General features: G+C 40.9%; 2 protein-coding genes across 3 annotated transcripts in view; both read right to left on the bottom strand.

Annotated features, from left to right (window-relative positions):
• The window catches only part of gcgrb (glucagon receptor b), a 36050-nt gene extending 22354 nt beyond the window's left edge, over nucleotides 1–13696 (bottom strand). The window contains exon 1 of the mRNA XM_029503697.1: nucleotides 13387–13696. The gene's annotated coding sequence lies outside the window, so the exon portion shown is untranslated. The remainder of the gene's footprint in view (nucleotides 1–13386) is intronic.
• Nucleotides 13697–18633: 4937 nt separating this feature from the next.
• Nucleotides 18634–23666, bottom strand: cenpa (histone H3-like centromeric protein A). Of its 2 annotated transcripts, none has more exons than XM_029504897.1 (5): nucleotides 23562–23666; nucleotides 22219–22383; nucleotides 20497–20618; nucleotides 20130–20204; nucleotides 18634–19027 (listed from the first exon to the last, which is right to left on the bottom strand). In XM_029504897.1, exons 2-5 carry the CDS (start codon nucleotides 22325–22327, stop codon nucleotides 18899–18901), a joined length of 435 nt encoding a protein of 144 aa, XP_029360757.1. In that variant the 5' UTR covers nucleotides 22328–22383; nucleotides 23562–23666; the 3' UTR covers nucleotides 18634–18898. The 2 variants fall into 2 exon arrangements, with proteins under 2 accessions (XP_029360757.1, XP_029360765.1); XM_029504905.1 differs by lacking the exon at nucleotides 23562–23666 and adding an exon at nucleotides 23192–23316.
• Nucleotides 23667–24563: the final 897 nt, after the last annotated feature.

Genomic DNA, 24563 nt, shown 5'->3' with positions numbered 1-24563 from the left:
TGTAAATATTTATGTGTAGCACCAGGTTTGTCAAAGCTGCTGACTCTCTGCAGAGCAGGATTGGCTCCATTAATAATGGACAAGTGGGACGAGGCTCAGGCAGGAATGGGCAGTGGAAGGGGAATAGGAGGGGAGCGGGAGGACGGACCATACCAGCTCTGACTCTCAGGTTACATGGACTGATGGCTAGATGCCTCTACAGCGACAGGGATTTACTGATCATCTGGGTGTGCTTGCACACAGAAAGTCCCAAAACACTGAACTATTGCTCAGGAGTCCCTTCAGCTTAAATTTAAATCACACCACAAGTGTGACATCCTGATCATTGTGCTTTTGACTGCGAGGAGAGCGGTGCAGCCATGCCTTTCTTCAGATGACCGAACATATGGTCTTCATGCTTCCTCTGGGGCTTCTCCGCTGTTATACTCACATCCAGCTTTCCAACCCCTGACCCATCGCTGTGAGCAGCCACTCACCCGTAGAGATCAGTGCGCTGATGCTATATGCTTCATGAGTGTGGGGTTGTTCGTTTATATTTTGCATGCACAGATGCGTCGACTACAGAACATGTCTTAAAATCTTTTTTTTTTTAAATCCGGGTAAATCTGGTTAGAAAGAAGAATAACATGAAAAAAATGAATGTATAAAAAAAAAAAAAACACGGTCAAATTTTTTTCATAAATTTGGACACATTTCTATTGAATAGAAGCAATCAGATTTACAGACTACAGTCTCTGAGTCAGTCTCCTTCCAGCTGTAATGCAAGTCTGAGAAACAATATATGGCTGCGTGTGTATTTTTGTTCAGTCTCATTAGCAGCATGTCAAGTCTGCACGTCACGGTGCACAGGTGTTGACACAATGTTGGGTAGTTTAAGTGTTTGTCTGCTGGACACTTTTTTTCAGACCTTTAAATATCAGTTAGAGGGTTAAGTATTAGATTTATAGTGTCCTCACAAAGACAGAAGTCCAAGTGTGTGTGTGTGTGTGTTTGTGTGTTACTATGCACTTTCTTGCATTGTTTTGTCATATTCTCCTGGGAAGTTTCTATTTTTTTTATCTCAAATTAACCGTCATTCATGCATTGAGAACCTGCAGAAAGAGCAACCAAGTAATGACAGATAAGATAAGTATCAGGACAAGCGGTTCAGGGCACCAGCATATTTTGATAAAAACGCTGATATCTGGTGCCAGTGCATGCATAACGTTTCACAAGTGAACGCAATAGAATATATTCCCGTATTAGTATATTGTCTATTGTGTGTTACTTTTTCTTTTCACAGTGAAAATCAAACTGGGCAGCATGGCGGCGTAGCGGTTAGCACTGTTGCCCCTCAACAAGAAGGTCGTGGGTTGGCCTGGGGCCTTTCTGTGCTGAGTCTGCATGTTCTCCCTGTGCCTGTGTGGGTTTCCTCCCACCATCCAAAGACATCATGTTTGGGTTAACTGCTGACTCTAAAGTATCTGTTGTTGGTCTGTCTGTCTCTGTGTGTTGACCCTGTGATGGACTGGCAAACTGTCCAGGGTGACCCCACCCTTGCCCAGTGTGAGCTGGTATTGGCTCCAGCACCCCCCACGACCCAGAAATGGATAAGTGGTAGAACTTGAATGAATGAAATTCAAATTTGTCTATAATTATTTATATACCCCCCCTTAAAAAACTCCAAAGCGATATAAAACAGAAAATATAATAAATGTATTTTTATGGGCCATCTAAAGCTGTTACATGCTCATACTATAGCGTAAAGAGCATGTTTGTGTATGTTTGTGAGCATTATAACTGAATGCTATCTGTTCCTATGCTGACGACTGAACCAAAAAGATAAAAATGCTCCTTCGAAAGTGGACCTGCAGCGAGTGGTTGTATCAGATGTGCCTTTTTTAGAGTCACAGACACACTCGTGACTGTGTGGCTGTCACATTAAGTTGTATTTTTCCGTTAAGCTAAAAAAGTTAAAAAAAAAAAAAAAAACATCCTCTTCCGCAGAGCTTTCCATCAGGAATGATTTTTGCACTTTCCAGTTGTGAGTCTTCGTTACAGTCTTTGTTACAACACAACACAACACAGCAGTGCTGGATGGAAGCAGTTAACTTTATGCAGCAGGATACACAGTGGATGCACACACGTCGGTTTCTCCACTGATCATCCCAACATGAAAAAGTTATACTTCACTGATCATTTTGAAGCAATGCATCAATCTGCTGCACAACCTGCCTCTGACACGCCTTTGGGTTCATGGATATAGTCAAACAACCCACCACCAGCCCAAAGCTTTAGAAGAGCTCTGTCCACCTGAACACCAGGTATCTGAGAGGAGACATCAAACACACTCTGAAGATCGTGAGCGTTTTTCACAAATGGAACCACCCGGTCCTCCACTTGTTCTCACATGCTTGCAGAGGAAGAATGGCCGTGACAATGAGGACAAACATGGGATTTGTCCTCACTATGTAACCACCTGATCTGTTGAGTGGCTCATCCGCCCTTCAGTAGTTCTGCCTGCCATAGCCAGATTTTGTGGTTGTCCTTCCACACCTCTGTCACTGCATCCAACCACTTCAGATTTGGCACAAACATTCAGTGGGACTTAAACACGAACTTAAAGGATTTTGGTTGAGTTCCCAAAACCCCTTTTTAGGCTTTCAAATGAGACATCTCAAAAATGACCTCAGAAAACTTTATCAGATATGGCACAAAGGTCAACCGTCCTTCACAGTCCCGCGGTGGACGGCTCGCATATATTACAGAACTACCGTGTATTTTGCCTGCTAAAGCCGGCATGCTGCATTAAGTAGGCTTTCGTCCATGAAACATACAAGGCTCCATCGATCTGCTGTGGAGGCCCTTTGTGTTTTTCACTCAAGGTGTGCGTGCTTGCTTTTGTTGTGCCGGTTGCAGTGACACTAGAGTTGGATGCAACTTGGCATTTGGGTTCAGTGAGACGAGACATGCAGGAGATTTTAATCAACCTCTAAATCTGCCATGCATTAGGTCCTCCAGCGTATCGATCTGGGCTGAGAAGAGACACTGCACACTGATGATCATGACGATGATCTTCTCTGCTGCCGAAGCTGATTGCTTAGTAGATCTGGCTGAGATTGTTTTTAGGGCGTGATCAAGTGGCCGTAACCACTTTGAGTAACTGAGAGTTGACCTGCAGCATGATTTAGGTTTTTTTAGGTCCTATTGCTTGCTATTCAAGAGTCAGTGTCATTGCAGCTCCCAGTGCTGCTGTTCTTAAGAGCTGCTGTGGATGAGATTGTTTCTTTCTGCACCAACTGTGGACACAGAAGCTGTTTCAGCGGGAACACAATTTTCACTCATTTCTGTCTGGTTGTCTGGTTATTAATAGCTTCGTTTTTAATTCATATCATGCAGTTTTCCACTTTTAAATTTTTTCCCTCTTCTTTACACTTGATCTTCAACCAGAGTAGTTCCCAAATATATTCTACTTCTTCAAACTGATATTGTCTTCCTTTTTCCAATTCCGTGTTCTTGTTTGGCTACTGTTTAATCATCAAGCTGTATAAATAAGCTGAAAAAGAGAGAAAAAAGGCGATAACAATCATGCACAATAGAAGTTCACTTTAGCGATGCATGTTTTGAGTCTTTTATGACCACTTGCTGTAGGAGTATTTCATCAATTTTTGCTACTGCACCTCTCTAACATTGCCAAATTTTTAAAAAATACATCCAAATTGGTGCAGCTGAACTAGCCAAATATTTTTCTCTAAACAGTTACAACATGCAGTGGTTTGTTGTATCATGTCGTAGCATGTCAGTTGTCTAAATCATCCTGAGAACCTTGTGGCACCACAAAGACTTTTTCAGTTAGCTCAAGGTTCAACTCCCGTTGATTCATCCTGCCTGTAAAATATAAACTCTTTCGAATAGTACAATCAGAATGCTGAGAAAAAGGTGGGCTCCCTTCCCTGAAGCCTGAAATCTCTGAAGGAACATATAATTGACAGCTGGCGGTTTGACTGTAAGCATTTATGCTTTTTAGCACTCATACAGCTGCTGGTCTCACAACAGTTACACTCCTAACCTAAAACACCAGCAGTTTCTTCTCTGCTGCAGCTGTGGATTTGAGAGCTTCCTTCTGTAAGTAAGAAGAAAATTGCTGATTAAAAAATAGTACCAAAAAAAAAAAAAAAAATTGATTTTGTTGACTTTATTGTAGTCATGAGACTCAATGTACCACAACAGCTGTGAATGGACTTTGAATGGAGCTTGAATAAATAGTAACAAAAGTGTAAATATATCTGAAGTGGATAATAAAATAACACGTTGGTCTGAGTTCACTCAATGAGTCCATCATTCATCATTTTCCCTGCAGTGTGTGTCTGTGTCTGTGCTGCCTTCTCCCACCGTCTCACCCTGCTACATTAAAGTGTCGCTGGTCTGAGGGTGGACTACATGAAATGACCTCTGTCTACTTCAATCACAGCATCACCACAAAAATTAGCTGAATCGATTTGGTCTATACGTGACAGTACAAATGGACCTGATCAGATTCCTGTGGCATTCATATCCTGCCAGTCCGTAATCCGTAGTAGCAACAGAGAGAGAGAGGAAAATCTGGGACCAGGCCAAAAACATTTCACGCAAAAAAAAAAAAAAAAAAAAAAAAAAAATCAGGAGAGTGTTGCCATTGAGACGTCTTTTCTAACCCGAGAAAATACAGCATCTGTGACTTCACGGCTTAATATATCGCATGATTACGCAGCACGTCTCTTGTATAGCTCATGCATTTGTCTTCAGGCTATATGACATTATTTGAGCAAGCCACTTATTTATAGGCACTATAATATTCAAATGCTTGTGGAAACAATAATTCACTTGAAAAAGTACCCACAGAAAAAAGTCAGTGGACTCTATACTGTGAGTATTTTCATATTTTTAATCTCCCTTTCAAAAAGCCCTTTCCTTTGCAACTCCATTTTTTTCTCAAACATGCAATTCCCACGCACATACCCATGCTTAGCTCTGTCTGTCTAAAGGATGAGTCATCTTCAGTTCATCCTCTGGGGATCATAAATGCCTGTATTAAATTTCACTGCTATCAATCCTGTAGCTGTGGAGTTATCAGAAGACCCATGTTACCGTCTTATAAAGCAAAGGCAATCAGCTGTACCTGCTAAACGATATTTTTCTAATGTTGGTCATGGTATGTTTAGAGTCATAACAGAAGACTTAGTTAGTCATCTCTTTATTAGGTACTCAGCACAATGCAGCCATTTGAAATAAGAAAACAAAGCTTGTGTTTTCTGTATTATCTGTAACTGCACTGACTGACTGAGCATTGTTGTGGATTTTACACTTCATGGCTTTCAGTGCTTCACCCTTCATTTGTCGCTGTTGCCATTCAGTTACATCTTGACAGGATGGACGGGCGGTGAGCAGACATCAGCGTGGTCTTCAGCTGCCCCGTAAAGAGCTGGGATCATAGTTGTCCCAACAACAGGAGTCATGACGACAGATGAGTGGCATGACTAAAACATTAGCTGGAAGTTAATGAAAGACATAGAGGGGTAAGTGATATCCCAGAGGATTTGTGTTCATCTGTCTACTTACAAATCCTGGCTCCCTCAGCACCAGTGTCTTTTACATAACAACAAACACGTGTGTGTGCGCACTAATAAAAATGCATAGCCAGACAAAGCCCCATTGAGTAAAGCTCAGAAGGACGCCATCTCAAGTCCGTACTCTCAAGCCTGGGCATTTTCACTGCCTGGTTTAGATATTTTAGACATAATTAAAAACAAACAAACAAACAAACAAAAACCATTCAAGTGCTTGAATAGGTTTTGAAAATGTGTCAGATGGTGATTCATTCATCATGCAATGTTTGCTGTCCATTTATGTGCCGTGACTAATGAGTCAGCCGAGGAATGTTTATTGGTTGGGTTTAATCTGCATTTGGAAACAACTGCAACTGTAGAACTGAGGAGATGCTGTCAAAAATTTCATTTGTCTGATCTGAATGTCAAACAGTCAGCACAGACATATTTCTCTCTTCCTCGCTCGCTCCTCCCTCTCTCTCTCTCCCCCCTTGCAGCTGTGCGAAATATATCATAATATATATTCATGTATAATGGATCGGTTCAGCTCTCAACATGCCTTTGGTCCATTAACAGAATTTAGTATAAACCAACACTGTGATACTGCAGCGCTGTGGGAAAAGCTGTCTGTTCTCTACCTTTAACAAACATCCTCAGTGCAAAAAAGTGGAAACTCATCCATAGCCACATTTTCTTTTGACAGAAGAAGAGAATTTTCAGGAAGCCTTACAGTAAACAACAAAAATACTACAAAATTATCCCTTAAGGGATTTTTACTGATTCAAGTCTGTAAAAAGAATTTAGAAGACTAAAGCTGCTTCTGCAGATTCATTTAAAATCTTTGCCAATCTGAAGTGAAGGGTTTTTTGGGGTTCACATCTGAACCAATGCACACATGTGGACTGGTCATCTGATTGATTTTGTTTATAACGAGGATATAGCTACAGAGATACTTGAAACTAAGTGCTAAGTAACTCATTGATCCAACATTAAAGTTCTTAAAAGAAGTTCCAAATATATTTGTTTGGTAATAATATCATAACTGGTTAGCTTCCAATCTTTACTGCTAGTGTCAGATGAAATCGCATTTCTCTTGATTTCCCGTGCAGCAGTAATGTCTACCTATTCCTCTTTCGAATCACTGACTCTGTCTTTTCCTCTTTTTTGTTCCTAATGATGCTCAACAGACATAGTTTCTCTTTAAGCATTGACTGCGAAACATACATAATTGGTACACTCTGCCAGCGTGAAAACTTCCAAGTGTTGGTTCAGACGAGGGTCAGTGTAGAATGATGAGCAGATAACACCCACACTTCTGCACAAACAGAAACACACACACACACACTTTCAAGTATACAATGCGCTGAGTGGGATGGGCAAAAGCAGAGGAGGTTCAATTTTACGCTTCAAGAAAGAGAGTGAGAAAATGTAGGGAGATAAGGACCAGGGTCATTTAAGAGCAAGCACTGCACACTGTAGGAGAACGCAATGAAATGGGGGATACAGAGATGATTCATGTAGAGAAAATAAAGGAAAGCGACGAGGAGGAAGAAAGACAAATGGCCGAGCAACAAAGACAGTGTGTTGAACCAACTCCCTTATCAGAAAAGGCGTAAAAGGAGAGGAATATATTGTTGTCATTGACTGTTGAACATGGGCCGAGAAGAGATTTAAAAGCAGGCCAGGATCACTGGTGGTGGTGGTGGGGGAGTTCAATAGTTTTCAATTTAACAGTCTCAGTTCAAAGCAACATATCAACAACTGTCAAGTCGCTGCCTGCCACATATTTAAGGGGAGCATCTACACCTTATGGTTCAGATAACAGGCAGAATGCAGTGGCACTGCTTTCCACACTCCACCAGCTCATGATGCTCCACTGTGCATACCAAGCGCCAATGTATCAGTCACTGCTGCCTTTCTATCATAACAAGCACATGTTCCACATATAGAGACGGTGAAATACACTGAAGCTCAACGGGCCTTATGCTCACGCCTGCATCTTTTCTTTGTCCTTTGTATCAGAAGGCATGCTGTAGAAGTTGCGGCTTGTTTCTAGCTGAGTTGCCTGAAGCAGGACGCAGACATGCACAGATGGTACACGACGATATTTACAACACTTGGACCAAAGTGTTGCCTCACAAAATGGAGGGTATGAATTGGCCTTTACCCGAACCATCATCGAAACTTTATTACGCTGTAGCTGTCAACTGATTGTGAACTAACATTGGGCAACTCTGAGTCTTTGAGTTGAATTTGGTTTTGAGTTAAATTTACAGAAAATTGACCAACAGCGAGCTAAAAGTTTCTAAATCAAAATAGCAGCTGGTGACATTGTGCAGTACCAAAGAATCATCAGGGCTGCCTATAGGTTTCAGAGATTTGGATACCCCCGGTAAGGGTGGCTCAGGAGCCTTTGAACAACTTACCTACACCATCTGAATCTCCACCTCAAAAACATCCACACCTTTTGTATGACTATTAAAGCTGGTCCATAAAGTGCTTTCACGTTTAAGGTTAGGGGCTTGGAGCTGACACTGCTGCTCGCTTTTGTGTCTATTGTCTCTCTGATGAGTTATGAACCAGATGTGTGGAGGGTTTTATCACAAGCTAAACCATCTACAGAGCTCTCCACAGCAGACCAGGGATTCGAAACCATCATAAAAACAGAATAAAGCCGTTTTTGCATAAAAAAAATCACAGTTCACAGTGGAGAGGTTGGTAGCAAAATTATCATCATTTGGCTTTTTTTTTTTTTTTTTTCTGATAACTTAAGATCCAGATAACCCTCTGAAATCCTTCAAGGCAGGCAAACACAACACAAGTGCAAGTACATGATATCAGCACAATCTCTTGCAGTGCATTTGTTCATCTTTTTCCCCCCTACACTTCTTTCTCTCATAACAGATTTACATAACAAATATACATTAGTTTGCTATATGTTTATAATCCTTTAATCAGATGTGTGTGATTGCTTGGGCTCATCTACATACCAGTGAAACACAGCATGCTGTGTACACAGTGTGAATTCAGCACTGTAAAGCATCTGTGAAGTGAATGGCCTGGTGTTCAGTTGTTTCCTGGATTAATTAGCCACAGGGGTGTCATACACTGATGACGTCAGCATCAGACTGGAGAAATTAATTCATCTGATTTATCGCTGACAGATAAAATGTCTCTGTTTAACCAGGCAGGGGGCTGTCTGCTCCTAATATGTCCTGAATGTGTGTGTGTGTGTGTGTGTGTGTTCATATGTGTTTGTTTGTGAACGCTACATGCGTCACAAACCAGGCTGGTCAATGTTGATTAAATAAACAATCGTGTTTATAGAGCAGACCTCTCAAAACATATACGGGCACATTCACGGGCACACACACACACACACACACACACACACACACACACACACACACATATGCATGGCACTTTCATTCTATGTTAGAACACTATTTGAATTTGTCAATCACATCAATGAACCAGGCATCACAGCAGCATAGTGTTTAACACTGTTGCCTCACAACAGGAAGGTTGTAGGTTCAATTCCCTGCCTCTGGCCTTTCTGTATGGAGTTTACATGTTCTCCTCATGCCTGGGTGGGTTTCCTCCCAGCCCTCCAGTTTCCTCTCACCATCCAAAGATTAATTGGTGACTCGAAAGTGTCTGTAGGTTTGAGTGTGAGTGTGAGTGGTTGTTGGTCTCTGTCTCTGTGTGTCGGCCGTGTGATGGACTGTTGACCTGTCCAGGGTGTACCCTGACCTCGCCTAGCCTGAGCCTGGATTGGCTCCACTATCAGCGGTAGAGGATCAATCAGTCAATCAACCACGTTGTTAGTGTTGGTGGACAGAGTGAGTTTCACTGAAAAGAAATATGAAGAACAACCGCACGCAGTAGGCAGCAAACAGTATAACATGGCGTAGATTTCTAAACAGCTCATATCAAGTGTTCCAGCCTCAGAGGGGACAGACAGCGAGGAGGAATTTGAAAAATTTGAAGAGCCAATCCTGGATTGTTGATCCAAAAACAGGCTACTGAATTTATGCTTGTGCGGGAATGTGTGTGCGTTTGTGTACATTGGAGATATGGTGGAGTGTGCTGGGGATTGACTTGGAGGCTCCTTGCATAATCACTCGCCCTGTACCTTAACTCACCCTAATGAATAAATAACTGAGAGATCAAGTAGTGGAATCTACAAAGGAAAATATACATGAAATATGCAAGACTGGCTTTTATAAAAACCTCCTGAGCATCTGAACGAGGCTCCGAAACTTCCAGTAGGAGTAGTATCCCACGCTTTGTCCGTATAATGTAAAACTCTCCGGCTTAATGATCCTGGGTGATTCCACACAGAAAATATTTGTGGCGTAGTACAAAAGGAAAGTGTTCCCCATTGTTCTGGTGATTCCCTCTGGGAGTTGGTCTTTGTCTCTGTTTAAGTGTTCTCATCAGACTTTTTCATTCACTAAATTCAATGAATTCACGTCTCACACCACTTTCAATTTTCATGGGGAGCATGTTTTCTTGTTGTCTCTGTTAATCTTATCCTTCCTGAGTAAATGTAAAACATGAATGAAAATCAGCAGCCAAACTCTGTTGTTGCGGATCATCTGCTGGGATTTACAGCTAAGAAGGTGAAGTTCATTGAGGTGTCGGGGAAGTGATATATCCTGGCCTCTGAAGATGTTACTCCTCATTATTCCTCAATCCTCGTTACTACCCATTGATTTATTCAAACAAGAGGTGAAGCACATTAGGTTCTAATTAAAGTTTCTAATTCAACATAGGAATAGGATTAAGGTTACCCTAACCCTTGTTACTATTTCCTATTAGTAACTATGTTACTATTTCTATTTCCTGGCTGATAGTAAAAAAAAAAAAAATCTGCCTTGTGTTGAATTCTTTCTCTGTGATGTCCTGTGCTTATAATAAACTTGAATGTTTTTTAACTGTAGTTCCACATTTTCTGCCTATTTCAAGGACTTTTATCTGTCTTCTGATGATTGTAAATTCAGCCCTGAATAAATTAAATTAAATTTGCCTGCTGGTGATACTGAGTAGACAAAGTTTAATTCAATTTCCTGCCAAAGCTGTCTATGGGATGTCTTCATATATTTATTATATACTGCACCCAATTTGTTTAATTTGAATCTATCCATGATGTAGTGCTCCTGAAAAAAAAAAAAAATAATAATATATATATATATATCCTGGGGTTGTATTAGCAGATGGTGTCAGGGGTGGGGGGGCAGAAACAGCTGTAAATGCTGCACTGTTACATAGACTATTATTGTGATGCCAAATATTCAGTTTTATAAACTAATGGCACTCTATCCCGCCCCAGCTGTACTCTGTGTTAAAGGCCTATTAACAAATCCACGCATGCTTTAAAGCCAAGTACGATGGTGAACTTGCTAAATATCGCTACTTTAACACTTTCACCATAAGCGTGTCAGTATAGCATTGTTAGCATTCAGGTCAAAGGTCTCACAGAGCTCTTAGCATGGATGCAGACCCTTGGACTCTTAGTCATTCTGTCTCGCTGTGAAGTGCATTTTGGGATTGCCATAAAAATTAAACCAATTGTGCTACTTTCAAATTATTATAACACATATTGGGTGCCTTTTTGAGCATTGAACCATCAGTTGTCGCTGATGCCCATACACTGTTCTTATCATGCATATGGAAGAAGAAATTTAAGAACAGTGCTGGGGACATGCTGTCTTGTCGGACAGTGGCCTGTCCCCGAAAGTTTTGTTTGAAACTGGTTATAACAGACAGGACAGAGACAGATAAGCAGGAAACTCACACACATGCAGGAAACATAACTGCAGCATGAGGAATCTGAATCCGTTAATGTATGATGTTCAGATTAAATCTTGAAAAATGTCTCTCCTTGACTTTCACTGAGCAGGAAGTGTCTTCTCCAAGTGAGAGCGGATCCAATATATAAGTCAATTAAATAAGCCCTCGGGTACGACTGAAAGACAAAAATTCTCTTTGGCTTTGTATTGGCTGAAAAGGACAGTGGAACCTTGGTTTCTGACAATGGCGATTGTGTCAGGAGGAAGAAATTAATGGAAAAACAGTGTCAGCTTACTTTGTCTGCTTCCATGTTTGAAGAACAGCATCTATAAATCAATATCTGTCCTTTGTAAATGTTCCCTGTATGTACGCTGGACCAGCCTGACCAGGCAAATCTAATCTCTGGCCATCATACTATTACAAAAGGGAGGTCTGATGTCTGGGCACACCACTGAGGCCTCAGGCCGGACAACTTATGATACTGCTTCTCGGAAAGTGAAAGAAAATGCAGAAATTTCTGTGATCAGAAAAATAAATTGAACTGTAGAGCAGGTGAACAGGACCGGGAAATCTGGATGGTTGGAGGGAGCTCTTTTTTCTTTGGGACAGGTTGCAGTAATGGCCAATCAGATTAGCGCGTCATCCACTTTTAAGCAGGAGACATCTTTGAGGACAAACCTGTTTGTGATAGGCCTGAATGAATAATATAAACAGCCCGAATACAAGGCCTTTCACGGGCTGTTCTGCTACCAGCAATTACCATATTCAACTGTTTTGTCAGCTTGTATCTTTTCCACATGATCCAAGTGACCTTCTTGAATTTATTTATTTATTTATTTCTTTCTTTCTTTCTTTAATCCAAACTTTTTTATTGATTTTTTGGGCAGGACCGTAGAATCACAGGTAATAAAAGTAGATAGTCATAATAAATAGTAGTTCTGTCATAGGGCATCACCTCCAAATCTCTCGGACCCATCCCATATCAGTCCCACCCACCCTGAATTACCACACATTCATTCCATCCATTCAAACCCTCACAAACCCTCAACAATCAGGCACGCACAGGAAGAGTACAAGACTGAAGAAAATCTAAGTTATAATACCGACAAGAAAGGGGAAAAAAATGAATTTGTGTGTGTGTCTTTTACATAAACATGCGTTACACTTGTCCACTGAGATGGCTACTTTCAGCCTACAACAGACCCTAAAGGCACCATGAACTCTGTGTGCACCTGGATCAGACTGAAATAATTCTTCTATTGATGCAAGGTCCAAAATAATCACCAGGAACTACCTTCTTTATTAGCTCCAGCTACTGACAACATGTTCTGTCACGATCAGACAAAAATCATTCGGCATCCTCAGGGTCACCAAAAACGTCAGATTTCTTCTTTGGTGGCTTTGCAGAGTAAGAAACGAAAGCAAAAGAGAGAGAAAAAGAGAAATATAGTGGAGCCAGTGATATTTATCCTCTAATTCAGATGGCCATATGCCTCTCATTCACCAAGAATCGAAGAGCTTTGACCTCATGATTATTTTCGTGTCTCGGTATTTCGCATCAAATCAACACAACTCCAAATATCTGCCCCGGGCACACAGTTACTGTGAATGAAGCTCACACAGATAACTGAGGGGGGTCGCCACATAACTTGATTTGTCGCATATTGAGCTTGTCGTTGAAGAAGAAGGAGGTCACCGACATTTACACCGGGAGTTCTTTCATCCCGGTACACGGATCTTTTCCATGTGATATCACACACACACACACACACACACACACACACACACACTAACACACTTAGTCCAAAACGCTGGGAAAGCGTGGGAAGTGACAGCAGTCTTCCTTTCTGCATTAACTTTAACAAATCTGTATTAGACCAAAAGGAGACATTGTTGGAAATGCGTAAAAGTTGAGGCTGCGCTCACCCTTCGGTCTCAGGAAAAAGAGAATCCACTCATACACAGGAAGGTCACAGGTGGGTTGAGGGGGACAGGGGAATATAGTCTGATTGAATATTTATCCTACCTAAACGTCCTGACCTCCTCTGGCAGCCCTGGCAGCCCCACACCGCCCGCTGCTCATCTGCCGGCCCGGCCCATCAGCGCAGGTAGAGTCCAGAGAGCACCGTCAGCGCGCATAACCGCCTTCACCCAGAGATACAGAGAGACAGACAGAAACTTCTCAAATGGGTCTGTCCACCTACTGGCTCCAGTCTGTCCAAGGACTGGTGTTCTCTTTGTCTTCCTCTGGGGACGTCCCTGGATCACTTTTCCAGATAAGTCTCCTCTGAGTGGACTTCGGCGTGCAGGACTGACTGAAGCTGCTGGTGCGTCAAATTCCGTCAAACCAAACGAAATGTAGGCACTGGCTTCCGGTGAAGAGTTTCATAATACAGTCATTATCTGTGGGCAGAGCCCGAGAAACACACCAGACTTAACTGGCCTATCACACCATATGAGCATAACAATGTTTCCTTATTTCGTGTGGACTGCACAGGAAAACAATAAATAAAGAAACTTAAGGTTTTGAGTCGTGCAAACAGCATACTTCATTTTGAATGCAGAAAAAGCTGATTAGGTCATTAGCATAAAATGGACAGACGTGTAGACCATGTGTCTGGAACATGCATTTTAAAAGCTAAGGTTGAAGAGTTTATATGCCTAAATGACATGTAATAACATGAGTGACATGAAGAGAAGAATAATATCCTATACATGAGCAAAAACTGTGTGCTGATCATTTTTGGCCCGGGCTGCTACAACTCCCCCAAGTCCCTCCAAGTGTCTTTTCTGCTGAAGACAGAAGAGGACAGGGTCATCTGAAGCCAGGCCATCGTTGGTTGAGACCTTCTTGGCATGGGCAGCCTCAGAAAAAGTACAAGATGGGAAAATGTCTGCCATTTCTTTTTTTGTGTCTCTTCAATCGTCACCCGTTCGGGCCTTTATTTTGAAATCCCATTCCTTTAACTTCCGGTAAGATTATCCTTAAATCGAGTTACATTTACTTAGAACGGTTCCCAGCTGGAGGGCCAAAGTGAATTTACATCAGTCATTGAGTACCCTAACCCTCTTGATGTAACACTTCAATAAAACTGTTAAAAACTTTTAGGCATGTCATGCATTTTCATGCATTCCATGCCTAAAAGTCCCAACAGTCCTAACTAAAATAATCTTGGGCCCACTGAAACTTATTTATATTTGACAAGGTTTACATTAGACTCTGCTCATATGGACTGCTTTACCATGCTCCATGTCATCATTCAGTTCTTTTCCTGGTATGATTAAAAAGTGTATGAATCACCTAGATTTAAGCCTTTAGTGCAAAAAAATTACGCTTTGTACTAACAACAAATTGTGCATCTCAATACAATAGGGCTAATCATAAATTAAAAATAAAAATGGTTTGCTCCTGCGTGTTATGTGCATTTGTTGACCAAGCCCTAATCTGCTAATTAGAGGTAAGGACAGTATTTTTTTTATTTATTTTTTTTTATTTCCACAACAATTCCCTCATGTATAGCTGCAGAGACCACTGGTGCATGAAGGCAAAGTGAGGGCTGTGGCAGAAAGCCCACATGCTGATATGGCAAGGAGAAAGGAAACTGTTTGTTGTCTAGCCTGTCCACAGTCCCATGACTTTCAGCTCTGTAAACTGGTTGTACGCTTCAGTATCTTTATATGATGCCAAACAAACAGAAAAGGGAAAATAAGAACAGAAGGCCATGGATAGCAACTTTTATAGTCAGGATTAAGATTGAAATCCTGACTATAAAAGAAGTTATATTCACCTTCTGATGTATTTAGACAAAGCATGCTGACGGGCTCTTTTCAGTGTTGTGAAAAACACTTTAAACTTTCAGCTTTGAATTACAGCTGTGCAGAAACATTTTTACATATACAAATACTCAATAGAAATAAATAATACAATTTCCTTTGTATTCATCTACATTTTCACCTCCAAAAAAGCCATTATACTAAAACCTGTCTAAGCATCTGGCAGCTCATGTTTCTTGCTTGGATCTGTGTGTAAAAATCTGTCTTGCAGGGTTTTTTGATGAGTAGGGAGATGCTGCAACTCATGACGATAAATATTCAGCCTTGATATGAGCTGGATAGTAATTAAAGTCAGCTACTCTAAATAAAGGTTTGACATAGCACCATAATTGTCACTCTGCGAAAAAAGGGATGAGGCCTTGTCACATATAGCAGTACTTATGCTGAGGGGGCCTTCATTATTGTCACAGTCTTTGAATGACAATTACAAAAAGCTTCTGAGCTCTATGAGATACTTCTGCCCTGGAGATGTAAATGAGAATCCATTAATTTGTGGTTGGGCTCACTGCTCACTGATGAAATCTGATCCCAGGTCGGGTGCTGAACAGCCGGAGTGCTTGGCGTTATTACCATCCTGCCTCCCTGTCCTCTCTCTTATTGCACCTCATTTTTGTTAATACTGAAAGTTGCCATTAAGAAAAATGCAATTCAATATCGGAGCAACTTCTGACCTTGAGCTGTTGGCACTTAATCTGTGCTTATGCTTGGAAACATGTCAACAACATTGTGATGTAAAGCTCCAATATCTCTACAGATGGAATTTGAAAATGTCTGCAACTTTTTTTTTTTTTTTTATGGTTTCTTTTAGTTTTGGGGGGAAATCATTATTTAAAACTATTACAATAATTGTGGGGCATCTTTAAGAAGCATATAAGTTGCTAGTGATGTTTTCGTTTATCAGCATTGTGCAGATGGTAACTGGAGAGCTGTCTGCAACCGACCCTTTGTTAAGATCTGATGCTTTGTTAAGATCTTTTAAAGTCATCCCCTCTCTCTCTGAAAATGCTTTCAAAGCACAACTGCACGCAAGACCTTGATCTTTCTTAGTATTTGTTGCACCAACACTGATGGTTAGTCCTGAAAAGTAGACACAAGAGATTGGAGTCACATGAGTGCCGGCTGTAGATAAGAAGAAGTAGGGTGGTGCAGAGTGAGTCAGGTGGGTGAGGAAGTAGGAAACCGGGCTAAAGGTGGCTTTACCATTGAAGAGAAAAGCATTGAATTGAATCTTGTGTGGGAATCAAACCCAGGACAGGGGGGTGCGTTCGTCAAGGCTGTAGCAGTGGGGGTGCCTGAAGTGGAAATAGGTATCCATGACCCCAAATTGAGGTCCTTTGTTCTCCACTGTCTGCAAAATTTGAAATGTTCAGTCGTTAGTATTACCACAATGCTGTATGTCAGCAGTGCTACTGAGCAATGTATCAGAGTCTATGTACCTGAAGCAGCAATAATTAGGCTGCTGATAAATGAAGAAGCCATTTACTTTGACAACCCCATATATGTGTTGCCTCTGAGTGCAGGCCAGGGTCGTGCGCTATATTAATGGAAAATGTTACAGGACTGGTGGCTAGCCATGAGGCAGAAAACTGCGTTTCAAGGGAGCTCAAATGCAACAGCAATCTGTGAAAGCCTTTCCTGAGAGACGCAATGAATATGGCTGCATAAAGATATCAGGGATTCAGCCTGATATATCCAAGTCCTCCTCAAAATAAATTCAAACCATTGTTTCTGTTATCAGTTTAATGTTGATAAATGAAAACCAACTGAAATTAAAACCCAGCAGACCTGAATGAGACCCTTCATATGAATACCAGCAAACAAGCTGCACTTCTCTTTATATTTACACCCCCTCGCCCTGCCATCATCACATTTCCAAGAAAAATGGTTTAACAGCTCCTTCCTGTGTTACTTTAATGCCATGAAGTGCACATTTCGCCCAATGCGCTTCACAAACATTACAAAAAGAAAGGAAAGGAAAGGAAATGGTAGTTATGGTGGGTGTGTCAGAGATAACACATTGCTTCAGTCATGGTCAGATTTTGTTCATAGATTAGATTTTTCCTTACCCAATACCCCTTAACGAGAAACTTAAAAAGAAAAAAAGTTTTGAAAGATTTATTCAAAAGTAAAGCTCAAATGCCACATGGTCCAAAAGGAACTCAAGCAATTTGCTTTGAAATGTGACGCCCAGTTCCCCCCATCATCTTCGAGATGTCTCTACACCTTGATTGGAGCCCACCTGTGTTAAGCTGGACATGATTTTAGGAGCTGTCTCTTTCTATGTGTGAGTCGAAGGAACTGCCTGCAGAGGATTTTCACTGGATTGCCATGGCACTTTGAGGAGGGATAAAAAAACATTTCTGCTGAATTCAAGGTTCCCAGGAGCACATCAGCCTCCATCAATCTTCAATGGACGGGATTTTCTTTCAAGAGCCATCCACCCAGTGATGAAGAGAGAGGAGGTAGCTCTGGCTGGACACCTGGATGTAGAAGGAAGGCACTTCTAGACGGGCAATAAGGAAAAGGTAAATTTGTTTTTCACATCTTTCTCCCCAATCCCTGTAATCCTTCTTAGTGCTACATCCCACTGACTCACCAAAAACGCTAATACACACATGAATTGACTTAAACGTGTCATACACAAGATGACAGAACACAGAAACAATGTGTTTGTGAGCCCTTGCCAGCTGTTTCTGATTGGCAGTCAGAGGGCAGCGTCAAGAGGGATTATCTCTGGGGTCATAAACCACAGAGCCGGATGCTTATTACAACACCGCTGATTAGAGGTCTCATTGGGATCTTTACTGGTCTTTTGTGCTCAACACACTCTGTCCCACAGTCAGACCGTGAACTACGATCATTCACATTTTGCTCTGAGCAGAAATGTCACGTGTGTGTGTGTGAGAGAGAGAACAAGAGTGATTATTGGAGGAGCGATCATTCTTACTGGTTTCTGTGAGTGATAGAAACAACTGTAACATACAGCTGACATTTCTTAAATGCTTTTCTAGCCATGATTACTGCTGATATACCCCAGTTCCTGGTGTGTCGAGTTAATTGTATCTAAGTGTGAAAAACAGCACAAAACTGTAAATGAAGAAATGTAAAAGCAAACACCTTGAAAGGGGAATTATTTACCCCAAAAACATGGAAGGAGAAATAGAATGCACTAAAAATGTGAAAATATTCTCATAGGATGAGAAAGAAGCATTGCTCACGCAGCAAAAGTTTTTTTTCCCCCTTTGATCACATCAATAAGCTGATCTGTGGTGGATATTAAATATTATTTTTTAAATAATAGTAGCTAATCTCCAATCTGAGCTGAGAACCGTCTGAAGGTCTGTGTGCAACTGGTGTAAATACATTGACAGCAGGGGAAAAAAAAACAAAACAAAACACAAATAACACTCAAGTAGGTTCTAGTAAATACTGTACAGTTTATTAAAAGGATGTTTACTTCAACAGGGAAATACATTCAGACATAATACAATATTAGGCAGTAATCAAATTAACATGGCATACAGACAACAATTATTCCACAAAAAATAAAAATACAACATAAAGAAATAAGGCTTACTTGGGTGCGACCCAAATGATTATAGTTGGTTCAATGATGACTTTCTATTTTCCTCTGAACAGGTCGAACTCATGCAACAGTAAAAAAAAAAAAAAAAAAAGAACAGCCAGAACAGACATTCCTCGTTTTAAAGATTGTCCACCCCACGGATTCTCCTCGCTAGCTGAATGTCTCGAGGAAACAGAGTTACTCGTTTGGCGTGGATGGCACACAGGTTGGCATCTGCAAACAACATCACGAGAAATGCCTCTGCTGCCTAAGAGGACAAAAAAGAGCAAGAACAACAAGTGATGTCACATCAGTGCTCGAGCTGACTGACTGACAGTGTGACTTTCTGTTAAAAGACAAATATGGCACTCATTGACTGGACCTAAACAGTGGTCATTGACTTACACTGACCACAGCAGACCCTCGTTGATAGCTGGGAGGTATGACTGGGACTTTAAGGTTACACCAACAGTTATATTATTAAATTATGGTTTCAGCTAAGTGAAAATGTTAAATGACTTCATCTCAGTTCTACCCAGATCATCTTTCATCACTTTTACTTGGATTGCTGACAAGAATAACTATTTTCTATTGAGTTATTTGTGTTGTATAATCATGGCATTTGTCATCACCACCAGTTTGGATTTCTCCTGTGTCAGTGGTTTAACCTGAAGCTGAAGCTGATTATAACATTACAAGCTCTAAAAGCTGATCCAACAGTCAAGTGTTTAGGACAGATACCACAAAGGCTATAATATTTTGCTAAGTTTGAGTCTCAGCTGGCCCAGTTCTATAAATGTATATAATTCCTCTTCTTTGTCAGTCTTTTAATAGCAACCAATCAGCATTGATATCCTCCTTTTCATAACATAACATAGGAGTGGATTAAAAAAAAAATAATAATAATAAATAACTGACCACGTGACTGAGACCACGTCAGAGATTAACTCAGCTTGATTGTCTGACAAATTACATGTTTTTTCTGGTTCAAGGTGCTGGTGGATCTCAAAAATATTGATTAAATAAACTAAACATTGATAATTTTGAGCTTCTGGGAGGCATTTCTGGAAAGGTTCTTGAAAAACATTTGGGGCAGCCCAACACCCAAGCACAAGCCATGAATAAAACTCACATTTCTCTAGGTCTGACAATTGACGGAAAGGTTTTGGTTAATGGTAAACACAACGCAAAAATACACAACAGGTTTCAGTACTTTCTGACATTGTAATAAAGGAAAGTTCAATACTATAACTTCAAACACAACTGTGCCTTAGGGTGTTACCATTACAATACACAGAACAATCTGTTATCTTGTGCAGTCTGTGTAAACACAACAGTTTGCTATCTTGGCTGTGGAGACGATTGTTTACCTCCTGCAGGGCCAAAAGAGCATAGACCTGCCACCTCATAGGCTGTGTGGAAAAACCCTGACAAACCTCACAGACCTGAAACAAACAGAGAAAAAATGTTTTTTCAGACAATTACAAACTCTACAATGGAGGTTATGAAATTAATTTCACTAGCAACACAGTTAAAACCTACAATCAATTTAATGTGTTATTTAATTATTTAGTGTTTCTGCTTTAACTTGAAATGACAGCTCAAACCATTGTCACTGCAACATTAGGTGTAGATCAGATTTCTGTTCATCCGTAAACAGAGAGAAAATTCCTAGAGTTTTCAAATCAAATCAGTTACAAAAGTCTTGTCTTCATTGTTTGCTACTGTGCAGCTCACCAGACGACAGAAAGGTGCCTTCCTGAGCAGGAGGTTGGTGCTCTTCTGGTATTTGCGGATTTCCATTAAAGCCTTTGTGCCTGGTCGAAATCTCCGCTTCTTGGGAGACACAGGATGATGCTCTGGAGGTTAGACGATTTGTTGTTTCTTATTGAAGTGATACTATTACTTCACCAGAGTGGAACATTTTTATACACAAAAGGATACCAGACCTATAGCTTGTGAAGGAAAGACATGTTTTTCTAAATCTCTGAAAGATCTGTCTCTAAAACTGAGATTTGGAGACCTCAAATCTGATTTTCAGAATCAGTATCCAGTAGCAGGTAAAACTTTATTCCACTGAAAAGTCCTCACTTTTTATTTATCCAACAGCGTCTTTTGAAGATCGATTGATAGATCAACAGATCAAATGCAGGTAAACAGTCAACACTCCATTTTCTTCTGCTTATTCAGAGTTGGGTTAGGGTACCAGCAGATTAAGACACTGTCCCCTGCAGCAACACTTCCACACAAGGCCACACAAGGAGGACCAAAAGCCACCCAGGAGGCCTATTTCCCAGAAAGCCAACAAGCTCAACTGGTTCTTTCTCACATGAGAAAGCAGTGACTGCACTAAGCTGCTTTCAAATGGCTGAGCTTCTCATCTTATATCTCAGGCTGAAACTAGCCACCCTACAGAGGAGGCCCATTTTAGCTGCTTGGATCTTACTCTTTCAGTCACTATCCAGATCTGATGGCCATAGGTGAGGGCTAGAGCAGAGAATAACTGGTAAATCAATACCTTTGCTGCCTTCTGACACAATTCCCTCTTCAGCATGACAGTCCTGCACATAGTCTTGCTGATGCTGCATCAATCAGTCAATATCCAGCTCCTTCACTTGGGGTTCATCCACTAGCTGGAGGGAGAGGTCCACTGTTGTCCAGCTGAGAGCCAGGGTCTAAGGCTCAGAGCTCAGTACAGCCACTGCTCCTCAAACTCTCATCCCAACTGCTTCACATTCAGTTGCAATGAGCATCAAGTTACCTGGCAGAACTATGGATGAGTCTTTCAACTCTTCAGAAGTACTCATTCCACCATGCAACAGCATCTGTAATTGGTATTCATCTATGAACACGCAGGTCGTTCCAAACTATGTGTGTTATGTGTACAATTCCCCAGATCTTGAGTCTAAAGTGGCAGCCAGCTTTAGAAATTGTACAAAGAAGCATATTTCTGGAAATTATGACATTTCAAGGGTGATAAAGATAGATTTTTATGTACGAAAAGTCCACTCAAGGAGGGGCTACGACTACTAAAAAGACACAGGCACAGATTTCCAGTTGCATTCCAGAGTTATCTCTTATCTGTAAATTCTGTTGTATTGAACTCTGCCCATCTCCAGTGGATTTTATTTTTGACTATTTAAGACTTCCATTGGTGTGCAGGTCAGCAGCTAAGGTTCGGACCTAGAATCTGGTCAAACCCTGAACTTCTGATGATCCAACACTTGAATCAAAATGAAACATTTATGGAAAACAGAAAACTGAAATCTCATCGTCGTTTGGCTCTTTGTAGAACTCCTTTTGCAGCAGTTTTAAATATAGTGTACATTGTGTACTGAAGCGTGATCTGAAAACTCATTGAAGCAGCAGCAACCATGAGACGTGTACATGTGTATCAGTATGCACAGAATAAGCCGTTATTTGGATGAGAACTACAGATATAATGTGATTCAGTCTCACCTGAAGCTTTGCTCCTTCTTGGGGACTTGGAGGTTCCTGGTGTGGGCATTGGTGGGCGGCGCTGAGGAATCTTGCCTTTCCGGCGGCTGGTATTTGCATCATGGCGCATTGTCTCAAATGCACAGGATAAGATCGCAGCAATACAGCAGTACTTATGCCTCCAGGCTTGATGTGTGAGCACATACAGAAAAACTGATGTCAGGAAACAAAAATCTCCATCAACACTACAACTGTTTCACAACATTTGTATGGTCCAAATTAAATGGATACATAAATTATCCAGAAGGAATCCCTTTTGTAATCTCCTTTAATGGAGATTAAAGGGAGTCTGTAATACAAACCAGGTTCAACAAGCCCAGGAAAATTTCTCATTATCAAATCTTAGCTACAAGATACACAGAAAAAACAGGCTACATTGTCCATTATTTGGATGATATTTTGAATATTTGTGCAGACCTAATAAAAAAAAAAAAACAAAAAAAAAAAACAAACAAATAAAAAAAGATAAATGCTGCAGAAATAGATGGCAAATTCAGTTATAGTGAAGGGTGATGTTATAAAGTGAAATTGAACTAGGTGACCTGTGAACAGAGCACAATAAAAGAGACACACAATAATGTCACAATAATGACTGATCCATTCAGACTGAGGATAAACTATAAACGAAAAGATTATTTATCATGAATTTTCTCTTTTATCTGATGATGCACAATCTATTGTGAAGTTGTGATAAGAAAACGCCACTGTTTAGGTCCAATTATTACGCAATTTTCCTTCTCCTGCTGCAACAACGTGTTGCAGTTACCCACATTGTGCCAGCGGACGACACTACACATTAAGTACTCGACTTGCTTCAAACTACATTACCCACAAAGCATTGCGCACACTGGCATTTAAAAAAAAAAAAAAAAAAAAACAGCAGTCGGGGATTTTACTTATACCCTCGCTGAGATTCCGGCAGCAAAAATCTAACCTTTTCTGTGCAAATTATGTCCACTTGCGCTATATTTTTAAAGCCAGTCTTGTCAACTTCAAATTTGAAAAGACATTTGGAGTCGAAGCATCCGTCCTGCAAGTCCTTGCCAATCAAAAAAAAAAAGTCACCAGGAAAGGGCAAGAAGTCGTAGTTTTCTTTGAAAAACAAGGCAAACTTTGCAACGTATGAACTGAACGCTGAACTAGTTAAAATTGAAATGGTGAGCTGCACTTTGAAGCATCACGGCTGACGGACATGAGACACCGCCTGGAGAAATTACAGTCAGCGGCTGTCCGCTTGCTCAATTTAGCCGCTAACTGCTGACGTTGTGGCAACCTGCTGCTAATCTCTCCGAAAACAAACGTACCTGAGCAGCTGAGTACTGATGCGCAGTTACAGTTTGTATAAAACACCGTTCAACGCTGTTCACAGCAGCCGATCCCGGCACAGACACACGGATTCAAACGACGCGGCCGCGTCGCTGCACCAATCGGGTTAGAGCAGGTGGGCGTGGTTATGATGACGCTGTTCGGACACGTACTGCGCTTCAGCAGCGTGTACGTGCTGCTGCTGGTTGATGTTCAGACCTACTGAAGACAAGACACTGCTGTCACAATGTCTTCATAATGTATGTGCGCTCATTAGAGTCCATCTCCTTACCATCAATCACATTGCCACCACTTTGGACTTAATGGAGTTTGAGAACACAGCGTGCATCTACAGCACGTGTTGTGTTCATCCCTAAGCCTGGTGGTGGTTGTGGGGTGATAACTGTTGATTCAGTGACACAGCAGCACCAGTCCATTGCCAAGTTCTGTCAGATTTTTCCACTCAGTAGACGGAAGAGGCAACCTTTTGATGGATGAGCTCAAAATGGTGATCACTCCATTGCAGGGCTCCTCCACATGCTGTTTAGAAGCTGCACAGATATTTTCGTGCCTCATGGGCTTGGTGCTGCAGAAATACAATTTCTTCACTGCTGCTCCAACAAAGGAAAAACTTTTCAAACTGGAGGCAAGCTGCCACTTTCCTTCTTTAGAAAAATGTAATTATTGGGACCTATGTCATCCTAATAATTCTAAGTCATATCATCATCTTGTGTAAAGTCATACTTGAGTAAAAGTAAAGTTACCCTACTGGAAATGTGATCTATTGGAATACTACTCCAATTGAAGCCTTTACTGTACTTGAGTATCAAAAGCAATTTGATATTAAATGTACTTTAATATCACCTAAAGTTAAATATTTAACAAGTAAATTCTGTAAGTAAAAAAAAAATACAAAAATAACACACTTGCTGCTTCTTTTTTTTAGTAGTAACAAGTAACAGAGATGCTTATGGCAAACGTAGTGGAGTTAAAATTTCCAT

Source organism: Echeneis naucrates, chromosome 1, assembly GCF_900963305.1.
Source record: "Echeneis naucrates chromosome 1, fEcheNa1.1, whole genome shotgun sequence".
In the NCBI taxonomy this organism is placed as follows: domain Eukaryota; kingdom Metazoa; phylum Chordata; class Actinopteri; order Carangiformes; family Echeneidae; genus Echeneis; species Echeneis naucrates.
Note: the sequence above shows the minus strand (reverse complement) of the source record. Positions and strands in the feature narration are given on the sequence as shown.